This window comes from Leucoraja erinacea, chromosome 33, assembly GCF_028641065.1.
Source record: "Leucoraja erinacea ecotype New England chromosome 33, Leri_hhj_1, whole genome shotgun sequence".
In the NCBI taxonomy this organism is placed as follows: domain Eukaryota; kingdom Metazoa; phylum Chordata; class Chondrichthyes; order Rajiformes; family Rajidae; genus Leucoraja; species Leucoraja erinaceus.
This window is the reverse complement of record NC_073409.1, coordinates 15,227,501-15,242,270: the sequence shown is the minus strand read 5'-3', so window position 1 is coordinate 15,242,270 and position 14,770 is coordinate 15,227,501. Positions and strand designations below refer to the sequence as shown.

The window sequence follows — 14,770 nt, the reverse complement described above, 5'->3', positions numbered from 1 at the left end:
ACTTCACCGCTTTGGCATTGTAAGTGGTTTTGCGCAGCTGTGTAGAGTTTTCTGACTGAACTACAAGGTCATATCATATACAAATGTAACATCTAATTGAAATTAATGTGGTCAGGGATATGAGTCACGGCTTGGATACTCCACCATACTCTCACATGCACAGAGACCATTTCCTGCTCCCATAACAGAATGACTCCAAACTAGTCCACAGCCACGGTTTATATCGTCTCAGCCACCCAATTAATCATTTTCAAATGGTTCCATTCTCTCATCATTCATTAAAAGTCAACACAAAACCAAAATAAAACATTAAGAGGAAAGTATTGTCAAAAAAAGGATGCCTTAGGAGACACAATAACAGCGGCAGGAGAGAAGCAGAACAAGCAGAGTAGACCCAAGCACAGAGAGAGCACAAGAGTCAGGAATAAAGTCCAAAGGGCTTGACTAGAGTAATGGTCAAATTAACAGGTAACATAGTCAAAATAAATAAAAAAGCCACAGGATTAAAAATCCAGGTCAAGATCAGGTCAAAACCACAATTAAAGATAAACAAGAACAACATGATCAAATTCAAGGCAAGGACAAACATCAGAGCTTAAACAGGGAACTCAATAGGTAACCCAAATGATAATGGCTCACAGGTGAAAATACTTCAACATTATTGAACACTAAAACCACAATCTATGCTGCCCTCAGTGGCCAACATGGGATCAGCAGGCTCCATGACACAGAGAATTGGAGAGGAGGCACGGGGTGGGAATGGGAAATGGGCAAGTTTCTCCCAGGTGTTTGGAATGTCCGCACCTACCAGATCCATCAGCTTGATTCATCTCACTCCCCAAATGCACACCACATAATCCAATCGAGGCTTCCCTCTCTTTAATCCCACAATAAACCCCTGAACCCTTACGTGTCCCATATCTTTGCAAGCCGTACTTGAGAGAGGCCATTCAATCAAACTACCTCATTCCCATGGAGACAAGGACTATCTGCCTCGCCTAAACTAAACTGTTTATCTAAACTAAACTGAACCCAGCAACCTTCTTTCCAGGTAGTAATCACAGTTTTTTTTTAATCTTTTCAAATACCAATGATAGCTAAATGTATTTTTCTCCCCATTTATTTATCTAAATAATTTGACCACCTCTGGTTCTTGTTGTTATTACACGGCACCCAATCAAATGAATGACATTCCCCCATTGGAACAACAATTATTTTGTCTAGAATAACTCGCTGATGCAAATTGCTTAAACGTATTACTATGTTTTCACATCAGATATGAACATTGTTACATTCAGATGGTTATACCTGTTCTAGAACGGTGATCTTCACCAATCTGTGCTGAGTCAGTTGATCCTAATCGCAACAGTTCATCTTCTTCTACTTCTATGTAGTTTTTTTTGGCGGTTGGCAAACAACTTTTTAGTGCATTACCGCCACCAACTGGTATGGAGTGTGGATCAAATAACATTATAACTTATATACTAATAACCTATATCTTTCTGAACAAATTGGTTACCCTGAGAAAAAGCAAAAGGATTTGATAGCACTTATATGAATTATTTTGTAAAATATCTATTAAATCAAATTGTACTTTTTCTTTTCTGAATCGTTCACTCATTTGTCTTCTTTCTTCCTCGTACCTCTCACAATGTATAATGACATGCTCTATTGTCTCTTCTTGCCCACAGTATTCACATCTGCCTGCATTATGCTTGCCTATTATAAAAAGTGTACTGTTCAGACCAGTGTGTCCAAATCTGATTCTTGAAATTACTGTCTCCTCTTTTCTGTTTTTTCCTGCACATCTCATTTCTCCCACTTTCCTCTGGACTCTGTAGAACCACCGTCCTTTCCGCTCTTCCTCCCATTGCTTTTGCCATCTTTCCTTCAGTCTTTGCTTAATAATGTCTTTGATTTCAGTTTTACCTATGTTAATACTTAAATCAATCTTACTTCTTTTTGTTACCTCTTTTGCTACCTTATCTGCCATTTTGTTTCCTCTAATGCCAATGTGTGCTGGTACCCATAAACATACGACTGTAAGCCCCATCATTTGAATTCTGAATAGTGTTTGTTGTATTTCAATCAAAATGTCTGGTCTACTGTCTGAATGGCTGTGCTGTAAACTCTTTATTGCTAAACTTGAATCTGAACAAATAACTGTCCTTAAAGGCCTGGTATCCTCGACCCACTGTACCGCTAACAATATTGCAATCATTTCACCTGTGTATACTGAGACCTCATTATTGATCCTCTTCCCTACTTTGATGTGAAATTCTGGTACAATAAATGCTACTCCTACTTTATCTACTGAATCTTTTGATGCATCTGTATAAATTTGGACAAAGCTGTAGTATCTGTCAATGTATTCCTGTATGATGAATGAATTATACATACGTTGTTTATCCTTGTTTTTCTGTTCTAATATTGTAAAGTCTACTGTTGCATCTGGAAGTATCCAAGGTGGAATTGAAGGTAATGGAACCGTTGGAACCACATTTAATTGTGCTATGCTGATTTGTAATGCTCTCTGGGTCACTGTCCATCCAAAACTTTTTGTTTCCCTTCTCTCCTTTTCCCAGCATGGTTTGACAGTAACTTGTGCTGGATGTTCTTGACTGTGGCCCTGTAGGTTAATCCAGTAATTCAATGAAAGCTGTATCCTTCTCATCTCTAGAGGCATTTCCCCCATTTCAACCTGTAATGCTGCTGTTGCACCTGTACATATCCTCAATGCCTGATATTGAATGTTGTCTATTTTCTTAAGAGAAGTACTTGATGCTGACCCATACACCACACAACCATAATCTAACACAGATCTAATTAACCCAGTGTATATAGCCTTCAAAGCTGTTCTATCTTCCCCCCAATCACATCCAACTAAACATCTAATTATATTAAGTATCTTCTTACATTTGTCCACTACTTTCTGAATATGAACCATCCATGTAATCCTCTCATCAAACCATAAACCTAGAAATGTATAGTAATTTACTCTCTCCAATTCCTGGTTATATAATTTTAGTTTAACCTCACTATCAATTTTCTTCCTAGTAAAAAACATTATCTTTGTTTTTTCCACAGAAAATTTGAATCCCCATTGATATGACCACTCTTGTACCTTTATTATAGCCCTCTGTAGTTTCTGCACAATAAACTTCACATTTCTCCCCCTTTTCCAGATTGCCCCCATCATCTGCAAACAGTGAAACTCACAGCAGTTCAGAACATCACAGCTGCTTTTCAATGCTCTGAGCTTATTGAGTGTAATCATTAATCAGGAATTCAGTCCAATCAGTCATGGTGAAAAATGTGCCTGTGTGTGTGTGTGTGTGTGTGGAGTGAACGTGTGTCCATGTGATCATTTCCCATTGCCAATAACCTGACGCTGAAGAGGTGGTGTCGGAGATGACAGCCATTCATGAAACTATTCGGCAGGAGTTTAGTTCTTGCAGGAGTGGAGGAAAGAAGTTGGAATAAAAATAAAACGGAAATTTGCTAGTTTGATATTCCCAGCAAGCAACAATTGAACTGAGGCATAGGGTGAGAATCTTTGGCAACCACTGTTAACAACTAACTCCAGCCCAGAAACATCAATTGCATGCAAGTGCTTAGGATTCTTTCATCAACAGCACTGAAATTCATCTGCTTGTTGGCAGCGAAATGATTCACATCCTTGGCTAGTGTGATAGTTGAACCCAATGTATCAGACTGACTGGCCACAGCTTCACTGTACATGTGATTATAAATGGGGTGATATTGAAGACAGTGCATTTCATACCAAATTTTAAAAAGTTCATGAGCTAATCTTTCATAAGATGATTTCACAAACCAAGAATTTTTTTAATTGAATTGAAAGATGTAGCGACCATCATTCACACTATATTCTCCCACTTTCGCATTCACTCCCTACACAGTAGGGGCAATTTATAGAGGCCAATTACCCTACAAATCCCGCACAGCTTTGGTTTGTGGGAGGAAACCGGAGCACCCCGGGGAAACCAACACGGTAACAGGGAGAACATGCGAACTCCACACAGACATAACCCGAGATCAGGATAATCGAACCCAGGTCTCTGGAACAGCGTGCTTGCAGCTCCACCAGCTGTGTCACAGTGCCATCCTTAAACATTTCCTGTGGTTTAATTTTCCAGAAACAGATTGAGTTGCATGTAATTTAGAAATTACAATCTCATTGTACTCTCAAAAATGCTTGCCGACCAATGGATGAAATATAACTGTACTCATTGTGTAATGGGCAGCTAATTCAAGGATGGTGCAGTAGCACGTACCCAATGGAATGCGAGCCAGGCCACACCTGTTGGAGAAGGAGGGGGTTCAGAAATAACTTATCCCTATTGCGATTTTGAATGCCACCCGGCCACTTGAAGAGTGGGAAAAGGCTCTCGCTAATTTTGGAAACTCGACGTTCAAGAGATGAACGGACTCACAATTCTCCAAGTACCACAGATAAACTCAGCGCATACTCAGTGTGTGAAGGAATTCCAGTCTCACAAGGATTAGTCTCTCGGAAACATTACAAAGAATCACTGTGCTCTGTGCGAAATTGTGTGAAAGGGCACTTTTTTTTCCAACTTTCATATTTCCAAATTGATACAAAAGAGGGAAATTGCCAAAACCAAACATATGGATTATAAATGAACCGCTGCTCCAGCAGTGCGTGCAACCCGGGTGATTTATGTCAGGGGGCGGGGTGGCTGTGAAGAATTTCACAGTGGGTTGGGAAACTCCAATTGGTTTTCTTTCAACATCTGACATGCCTGCCAACTATCGTCAGTCCGTATATACCAAACACACACACATTCACTCACACACGCACATATTCACACTCACACACACATTTCGCTCATATAAACACCGATTCACTAACACACACACACATTCATTAATATACACAACACACACATTCACTCATTCCCATACGCGCACACACACTCATGCGCACACGTTCGCTCATATTAATTATCACACGTGTACAGATTAACACACTAATATGGTCACACAATCACTCACGCACCCACACCAGCACCTGCACTTCCTAGCCTCTACTTCTCTTTCTCTCTCTCTCTCTCTGTCTCACACACACGCACACGCACACGTCTGAAATAGTTCCCGACTCCACATTTATTTTGAACTCCTGATGAGTTCCCCATTCCACGGCGGCCGAGACTATTGTTTGATGCTACTTTGGGGCCTTTGTACTTTCCCTTGTTTTCTTTCCGCTGGAGTTGATTTCAAGTTTGTTTCCCTGTTGCCCGCAGCAGGGAACATAGTGGTCCTACAAGGGGACAAGATACACACAGAGCATGATTACTGGCAAGTATTTAATTACCCAGTCCTTTATCATAGAATATCTCAATTTCAATCTTAAATTATCCCTGGATATTTAGTCGTGTAAGAAAGCCTATTTGGCAAGTATATCTGCAAACGTTCAGAAGCAAGTGACACAAGATGATATTCCAAATACCCTCCTTCATTATTTTACACATAAATAAATCCTTGGGTGGATTTCTGGAGGGTTTTATGTGTCGGTAATCTCTTGGAATTTAGGACTTTACTTCAATCAAAAATATGGAAAGGATCGGATGGACTTTGAGGGATTTATGGCGGCACAAGGAACTGTAGATGCTGAGTTTCTCCAGCACTTTTGTCTACCTTCGATTTTCCAGCATCTGCAGTTCCTTCTTAAACACTGTAGATGTGATGTGTGGAACTCTTTTCAAACTGAACTTTGCCCCTCAAAGAATGGGGTCAACCCTTTGAGTTGACTCCTCAACTTTGATCGAATATAAATCCAATAGCAGACGTGTATTCTCGCCGTGATTTTCGATACGAAGTCTATACTAATTTATGTGTGTTTGATGCTGTTGGTACATTTTCAGTACTTCGAAATTAACTTCAGAGGAACAGGATTTTGTCGCTACAGATCGGAAACGCTGCAGCAAGGATTGACTAATGTGGTGATTGCTAACGAAACGACCAACCTCTTTCCTGTACATTTTATAAAAGGGAAAGACCCGACCGAGGAAACTTTTAGAGGCAATTTACCATGTCATTACACATGGCACAGTGAAATATAATCGTTACCAGAATCAGTCAACGGCGGCGTTATTCCGTATGAAAGTGTGGGCAGGGGATAGGTCCGTTTTAAACCAGTGTTGATCTTGTAATGCTTAATACGTTAAATCCTATCCTCGGGTGAGAGCGTGTAAAGAACAGGAAATATAGGCACCAGGGACTGTGATTGATGATCGGTATCAGAAACCTCGAAACTAATCACCCCTCCACCCTTACCAACTCTCTCGGTCCTTGGAACCAGATCAAAACTCCGCTCACCATCTAAACTCTTCCAAGCTCTTTGACACCTCGCGGACGAGAACGAACCCTAAACCGCGTTCACTCACATCCTCCTGAACGCCCCTCCCTCCCGAGGCTCGGAACTCCGTCTAAACTTTTCTATTCCCAAGGCAACGATTTCTCGGCCATGGAAACCAATACAAAAAATAATACCCGGAGCCAAGGAAACGGTTTAAGGCCGGCTTTATTTTAAGAACAAAATCACTTAACATTTTCCAAACGGAATCTTTGTACACTGAATTACCTCTTAAAGTGCTGTTGTAATAACATCGATAATATACAAAGATAGTTTAGTTTACTCCTCGATCTCGGGATGAGAAACGCAAATAAATAATAAATAAATCAATAAATTACAACCATTAAATACTTTACGAATGAAATCACATTACATAAAGATAAATTGCACATAACCACTTATTTGTTTTATGAGCAATATTTTTTTTTAAATAAGTGGACATTGAAAGCCAAACAGGTAGGGTGTGTGATATGACTCTGAGGTCATCGATTCATTCTTGATATAGAAAATTTCGTGCCCGGATACCTTGGATAGATATTCACATCGGCCATCGACAAGTACAGATATCCCCCTCACCTCTCCCGGGTGCCGGCGCTGTGCACCCCTTAAGCTTCTCTGTTTGCACCTTTATATTAAAAACTTCTTTATTATATACAGTACTGAGGATATTATTTTTATAACACCGCTTGTGTCGCGGTGTGAAAGGCTGCTTTGTCACTGCGGAAGCAGGGGCGATTTGAAGGAGCAGTTTCCTGTGCAATGTCTTGGGGTGAGCATTTTACAAGAGAAATGGTGAAGAGCGTCGTGCGCTTCTGGTGCAGAGAGGTGGAGAGGGAACAGAAAAAAACAATAGTTAGAAACTGACACGGTTTGCGGTCTGAAGAAGGGTCTCCACCTGAAACGTCACCCAGAGACGCTGCCTGTCCCGCTGAGTTACTCCAGCATTTTGTGTCTATCTACATTTTGTAACATCTGTCCTGTGAGCCTTGATCTGAATCACATCCTAAATATGTGCTAAATATTGTCTTTAATACCACGCCTGATTCCACCCAGGAGACGGCTCTGTCCAATCTACCTGTACATGTTACCCCTCACTTTCCCACCTCTTCCCCTCTAACTCTGCCTAAAGGAGTGAGTGTTTGGCCAATCGCGTTTCCAGAGTTCTGGTTCAATTGCTTCAAGCGCCAACATCTCCACAAGTTGCTGCAGAGAAAAAAAAATCTAATCTCGTTTCCTTTTCTAAAATTTTATATAACATTACGCTGTTGTCGCGAATACCTTTTGCTCCAAAACTTATCATTGTTCCCGAGCCAACATTTGAATTCACTCCCTATTACATTCGAGTCCCTCTCACTTTCCAGTCGCGCCTGCCTTGTGTTGTCTATTCTTCGTCTTTAATATATTTTCGTCTCTCCTAGATCCTCATTCTCTCTTCCACCTGGGCCCCTTTCGTTTGGAATAAGCATTGTCTGTGCGCCCATTGTCACCTCGCCCCTCCGTCTCTAACCGGAGATGATTAGGAATGGAGACACCCTTACCTTTCAGTTTCTGTTGAATGGCGTACCGCGCCTTTCTTTCTTGGTCCAGCTCATTACAGAGGGTGTCTGTCAAAACCAAATGATTCCGTCACTGAGAAAAGCAGCAGAACATAAACTAAAGGGAACTCCAGCCAGTCTCAATAACAATTAAAGAATTTAAAAAAAAAACAGCCACAGCTTGTGTTTCTTTTTAATTTCTCCTTGCAAACTCAAATGAGTTCTGGCTGAGCAGTCAAAACTCACGCGCTATTTAGATTTATCCGTGAAGCAGCCAAATGCTCCCAGTCCATTGAGGTGAATTGCGCTGCAAGGCACACCAGTTGAAAATTAAACCAAAGTTAGGCACTACTTCACAGGTAATTTTACGCCTCGGTTTTTAATTTAGACAGCTTGAAATTGCAGTGGAAGAAAAAATTCAATCATTTATTTGTAATGATGCCTTGGAGCCGTTTGAACATGTAGGAGCTGCACAGATTACCGAGAAGGGAAGGACGCTGTCGCGGTAACACAGCAAAAGGTCAGTGCTACTGCAATTGAAATTATTGGAAAATAATTCCACCACAAATGTTCTTAATGCACTGGGTGATATGCTTACTAGAGACTGCGCAATTCACTGCTCTAAACACCGGCACGTGGTGCCACTTACCTCGAACGATCTGGAGTTGTTGAACCATCTCTTCTCGGTAGGCCAATTCCCTCTTCATTTGATCCTGAAAACTGTCTGTAGAAAAGTAGGGCAGAATTCAAGTTAATATTTGTTGACATACTTTTAGTGTCATCCAGAATAGACCGACTTCCAAAAAAAAAAAACGCCTCTTCGTTTTTGTTCCACTGGGTTCAATCCCAAATAACTATTTTATTTTCCCCGGCAACTTACACCAACGACCCTCCTTTACCCAATAACTGTCCTATTTTAGGACTTTACATGAACGCAGTTGAATTTCTGAATGATGAAGACAATATGTTTGTATCATAGCAGCGTTCAGGCAGTTTCCCCATGTATGGAAATGTTTTAAAATGTTGTATGTAGCACGTTAGTTCCTACACCGATGTAGAGCACTTTGGTCACGAGATTTTTTTTAAATGTGCTTTAGAAATAAAATTGACTTGACCTGACTTAAAAGAATAATAGTTGTTTTAAGAAGTTGGAATCACTGCTGGTTTATCCGCAAGGACATGTGAGATAGCTTGAACAAATGGTTTCAAATCATATGATCCCCAGTGATAGCTTTCTCCCCCAGAAGAGCTTCACACTGACTTACCTTTCAGACTCTGAAATTCGCGCTCTAATTTCTTCCTAAGATCCATTTGCTCCAAGAGTAGTTTTTGAAGTTCCTCTGAAACAAGAACACGAGGGGGTGATGACTCTTAACGGACTTCCAAATATGCGAGGGTTAGATAGGCAAAACGTGCTGGAGTAACTCAGCGGGTCAGGCAGCATCTCTGGAGAGAAGGGGTGGGCGACGTTTCTGGTCGGGACCCTTCCTCAGACTGAAAGCGCGAGAGTTAGGGTCACTAAACAGCCCAAACTATATGTCATTAAGATGCACATGGCGCGGGGGATGGATGTTTTTGGCTGTTTGTCTCGGAAGTCATTCTGGAGGGGTGTTGCCGCTGATTAAAGCCCCGCCACCAACTTTACAACAGGTCCTGACTTGGCTTATTGGGGGTTAAATGCGCGTTGGTTCGCATTGACGCCATGGTCAACGATTAGCCGAATAGATGGGAGTTGCCCATACACTGAGGGTCAACTATTCACCAAGACGCTGCGCAATTTTCCATCCTGCCCCTTTAGGTAAAATAACAGTAACGCGTTTAAAAAAATCGAAATCAATTTGTATTATGATTTATTAATGAAAATCATTTAAACAAAACTGCAGCCGCTGCACATCTGAAATAAAAACAGGACAAGCTGTAATTCTGATGAGACGCCTTCAACCTGAAACGTTAACTGTTTCTGTAACCACAGATGCTGTCAGACCTGGTGGGTTTAACCGGCATTTTCTGTTTAGTTTATTATTATCCAACGTATTTTAATTCGCGGGTCAGTGCTCCTTGTGACACTTGAGAAATTTAAACCAAATGGCACTGCTCAAAATTCTCAGCATCAAGCGAACGCTTCGAGTATCGATGTACAGCTAATCTGTTCCAATCTAACTGGTCTGTGGAAATGTGTAACTTTGTAAACATCTCATGTACAGAAAATGACAACCCATTCATTTCTGCTTCAGTTTGCATTGCAAATAAAAAGTCAGAGGACAGCTGGACAAGATGTGACCGACCCCCCCCCCCCCCCCCCCCCCCCCCCCCAAATAAATAAATAAAACCAGCGCTTGGACCTTTCAGTGCAGGCTCTATAAAGCGTCAGGGGATTTGATTGTTATTTTAAAGCGTTATTAAAACTCCTGGCTCAACTTTAAATGATGGGAATTTTTGAATCGTTCAAAATAATCTAAAATATGACCAATGATTTCAGGAGAATGAAAGTGATGAAGATCATGGCTGGCTTCCCTGCGCATGTGATTGCGAGGAAGTAAGTTTGTAATTTGATGAAAGAATCCTAACCCAGAGTGACCTGGACAACATCCACTCGAAGTTTCTGCCCCCAAGCAGTAGATGTATTAAAAACAAAGAAAGTCAAAAACGCACACCTTTGCCCATATTTTCGATGTCTTTTTCAACCAGTTGTGTTGGCGGGCTCTCCAGTGTAATGCCATCTTCACCTGGATAGGGAGGAGCAGACACAGAGATGAACTCAATCACAATACATCGGCGGCCTGTTTATATCTAACCCTACTTTATTAGCTACCTGCTCAAAGACAGCCTTGTTTCCCCGAGTCCGTTAATTGAATGGAGTGCAAGCCATAACATCACACGCCATCTGAGCCCGCTTGTGTTTCAGAGTGAGAATGCTCTCAATGAATGTCTCAAATTAAATTGACCAAAGAAAATATGGAACACATTGGATTTCCCGCCTAAAAGATACACCTGGGGAATAATCTACTGACCAACTCACGAGAATTGCACCGATACTTGTTATGTATAAGATAATTGGTATAAATATTGGTGCAACTAACACTTAAGTTCATAATAAGTTCATAAAACATTGGGGGCCATTCGGCCCAACGAGTCTGCTCCGCCATTCGATCATGACTGATCTATATTTCTCTCTCTATCCCATTCTCCCGCTTTCTCTCCGTAACCTTAGACGCACTTACTCATCAAAACTGACATTTCTATCTTTACATTTTAATGTTAAATGCCAAATGCGAGCTTTAGTGAAGAGTTGTTGCAACTTGAACCGAGGGCTGTAATTCCTGCTGGTGAACCTGCTGGTCGCAGGCCGACACACTCACCCCGCTCAATACTGCCAGGGGTTTCCTGCGAGACGCTCCCCTGGTCCTGAAACGATTTCCTCGACTCCGAGTCCTCCGCCGAGCACTGATTGTCTTCCTTGACTTGCTCTTGGAATAGAACAAACCGATTTTCAGAGAGAGAGAGAGACAGCAACCCGGGACTCTGATTCTAAATACAAATCTGGCAGCAGTGGGCCGGATCAAGGCACCCCCATTATAGGCTGGCATTATCAAAGGAGTTCGCTTCCACACTGAATGCACTAAATCGAGCCTCGGTCATATAGGCAAACCTCGTCTTCTCTATCAACACGGTTCCCGTTTACTTGCCATATCCCAGTTTTAATTACAAATTTAAAATATGAATGCGTTTACGTGAAAATGAACACTTGTTGAATGATATAGTATACGGTAGACCACTTCGCCCATCGCTCATGTGGCGACTATTTGACAGAACACTAATCAGTTCCATCCCTGGGCCCTGAGTTTCAAACAAAACATGTTTAGCTCGCATATTTGGGATCCGCTTCCGCCCCTGCCCCAGTGCATTCCAAACGAGTTGCTTCTGCGACCACTGTTCAACCTCCAGCCAATAGTTTAAAAACTCAAAGTGCTGGAGGAATCATCAGCCCGCCCCGCGTAAACTTTCCTATCACATTCACAGACGAGGAGTTGAGTCTACAGTTCAGGTGGGTTTCGCTCTTGGGCCTGGAGCTGGAACCTGGAGCTGGAGTGATGGCAGCGAGTTGGAGGGGGGGGGGGGGGGGGGGGGGGGGGGGGGGGGGGGGGGGGGGGGGTGTATGGATGGGACTTGGGGGAGTGGTTTACCGGCGGCGTCTGCACTGCAGATGTAAACGGGCGCGAGAGCCACCGTGGCAGGAGTCTTCACACTATGCACATCCTGGTCGTGCGAAAATACCTGAAACAGACAAACATTGAGAAGCAAGCTCCAAAGGGGTTAGTTACTGTGCGACGCGCGAATCACCCAAAGCTCTTGGTTCACATTCTCTCTCTCTCTCTGCATATCACCTGGGATCATTTCCACCAATTTGTCGCTCCGAGCCCACCCTCCCCACAAAATATTTGGGAGTAAATAAAAAACTTCGAACCTCCAGTTGGCATTAAACTCCATTTGCGCGCATACATGCAATTATTGAATACTTGAAAGAAAATGACACAAATTACAAAGCAACCCAACAAAACATTGACGATGTCGCTCTCTCAATTTCAACCGAATTAAACAGGCCTCATAATCGAGTTAATTACATTCTATTCAATGTGACTGGATGCTAATTCTAAAGTGTCAGCGGGCAAACCCCATGCGCCTTCCGCTCCATGTTTAGGATACTGCTAATGCATTGTAAATATTTGGGTTATGTGTATCATTTAACCACGGTGCTTAGTTTTATCTCTACAAACTGAATCTTATAACTCGACATGGCTTTTTTGTTTAAATAACGGAACTCGTAATTCAGGTAGAAAAAGCTACCTCGTGATCTTCCTCTTCTATACTGTGTTCGTCGTGTCTCGATTCTTCAGATCCTTGCTCAGTGTAAGGTGTAGCCAGAGGCTCTGGGTGGGACATTTCGTGAGCGGGTTCTGGGTTGCTGGGGGTTTCTTGGAGTGGGATGGTTGGCGAGACCTCATCCTCCGGACATCGGTTCGACTCCACATCCACCTCCGGCTCCTCTCCGTCGCTCTCCATGTCCGGGGAGGCCGACCTGTAGCTCGAGGTCTCGCTCATAAAATCCGGCGACATGTAGCCGTGCCTGGCGCCGTTGTACACTTCCCTGTTGCCGTAGAGCTTGGCGATGCTCTCCGCGTCCTTCACCACCGGCCGGAAGGCTGAGATGTAGTTGAGTTTACGTGGGGTCAGAGACACCGCTTCTATGGACCTGGCCTCGTCTCCCGACCTCTCCTCCTCATTCCTGGAGTGGGTACTCGAACACCGCTCGCTGTCCGCCAGGCTGTCCTTGGGGGTGTTGCTGCTTCGGTCACTTTGCTCCGACGCGTCCATTTCGTTCTGCCGACCGTTCGGGTTGTCGGCGACTTTGGCCTGAGCTTGTGGATAGGGGGGCACTGGGAGAGTGCCGGCCGCCGGCCAAAACATGGGGAAGGAAGGGTAGACAGCGTCCTTGTTGCCCGACCAGAACATGCCGGGGAGGCCGGCCTGCGTCTTGTCTCCGACCACGTTGCCTTCGTCTTTCTTCTGACACAGCCCAAAGGTCGGGAATCCGTAGGGATGCGGGAACATGGGAGGAGGGATCTTCTGCAATATCCCGAACCCCTTGCTGGGCACCGGGATGACGGGGTAACTCCTCACGTTGTTCCCCAGGCTGAGACCTCGCCCTTCGTCCTCGCATCTCATGGCTTTGTGAGGGATGTCCGAGCTTCTGGGCGGCATGGAGCTGGGTCCGTGCGCCTTCAGAGCCGAAGAGCCTCCGGATCCGTGGCTGGGGAGGGTCCGTTTGCGACTGCCCCCATTAAACATGGCCTTGACATCCTCCCATGCATGTGCCAAGTAATCACTCGGTATTTTGTCGGATAGTTTGAGGTGTCTCCGCCAGGAGTTGAAGTTAGCGGCGTCTGGCTGGGTATATTTAGCATCCGGGACTCTGTGAGAATGGAAGATGAATTTATTTGGAGAAAAGTACATATTGCAATAACTGCATTTAATGCACTTGGCGCGAGAGCTGTTATACCTCGCTGGGATGAAGTTACCACGAGAACCCCAGGCGCACGCGTGGGATACATCGAATGCAAAGTTCTCGGGGAGTTTGGGGGGTGAGTGCTCGCCTAGAAAAGACTTGCAGAGCCGTTCCGCCTCCCGTTTGGTGATCATGCCGCATCTTCTGGAGGAGATAGGCATGGCTCCGGCTCGGCGCAAGATCTCCAGCTGGACTGGGGTGCACTGGACACAGGTGATCCCCAGGGCCACCCTCCTGTTGTGGATCTCGTTGTAGCTGTAGTTCTTCAGCAGCGTGTTGGAGATCTGGGCCAGACACAGTCTCTCCTGGCCGTCAATCACCAAAGACACAATGGGCAGCCCGTACAGGACCGCCTCGCCCACAGAGTTGGTCTTCAGGTTGCTTGAACCGGGGTGGTCAGGCTGGGTGTAAGGCTGAAGTTCCTGCTTTGAGGTTGGGGAAGAGGCGGTGTCGTTCACTGCAGACAACTGGCTAGAAATCTTCTCCATTCCGGAGTATCTGCGGAGAGGAGGCAAATGAAATGCGCCAAAATTCTATACAAATATATATTTTCTATCTTAAAAAAAAAAATGATTTCCCGAAAATTAAACCATGCTACGAAAAAGCACAAAATTTCGCGACGAGGAGCCTGTATCAGTGCAGACACTTTGTGACCAATAATTAAAATGATTCATCATGCAGCGAGATAATTGAGAGAAATATTTCCCATCTAAATAAAGGGGCTTCTCGTTTATAAATATCTAGCACGCTGTCTCTGCTTAAATGGCCATTATG

The 14,770-nt window shown here is 43.7% G+C and overlaps 1 protein-coding gene across 4 annotated transcripts in view; it reads right to left on the bottom strand.

Moving 5' to 3' along the window:
• Window positions 1-6,532: 6,532 nt before the first annotated feature.
• The window catches only part of LOC129712734 (SKI family transcriptional corepressor 1 homolog-B-like), a 9,973-nt gene continuing 1,735 nt past the window's right edge, over window positions 6,533-14,770 (bottom strand). For 2 of the 4 annotated variants that reach the window (XM_055661421.1, XM_055661422.1), the window contains 8 exons: window positions 12,778-14,494; window positions 12,117-12,207; window positions 11,292-11,399; window positions 10,587-10,658; window positions 9,198-9,272; window positions 8,582-8,656; window positions 7,936-8,001; window positions 6,533-7,209 (listed from right to left, as the gene is read on the bottom strand). In XM_055661421.1, the coding sequence (XP_055517396.1) occupies window positions 7,112-7,209; window positions 7,936-8,001; window positions 8,582-8,656; window positions 9,198-9,272; window positions 10,587-10,658; window positions 11,292-11,399; window positions 12,117-12,207; window positions 12,778-14,484 (2,292 nt within the window). In that variant the 5' untranslated portion in view covers window positions 14,485-14,494 and the 3' untranslated portion in view covers window positions 6,533-7,111. The remainder of the gene's footprint in view (window positions 7,210-7,935; window positions 8,002-8,581; window positions 8,657-9,197; window positions 9,273-10,586; window positions 10,659-11,291; window positions 11,400-12,116; window positions 12,208-12,777; window positions 14,495-14,770) is intronic. The other 2 variants (XM_055661425.1, XM_055661424.1) reach the window with 2 other exon arrangements.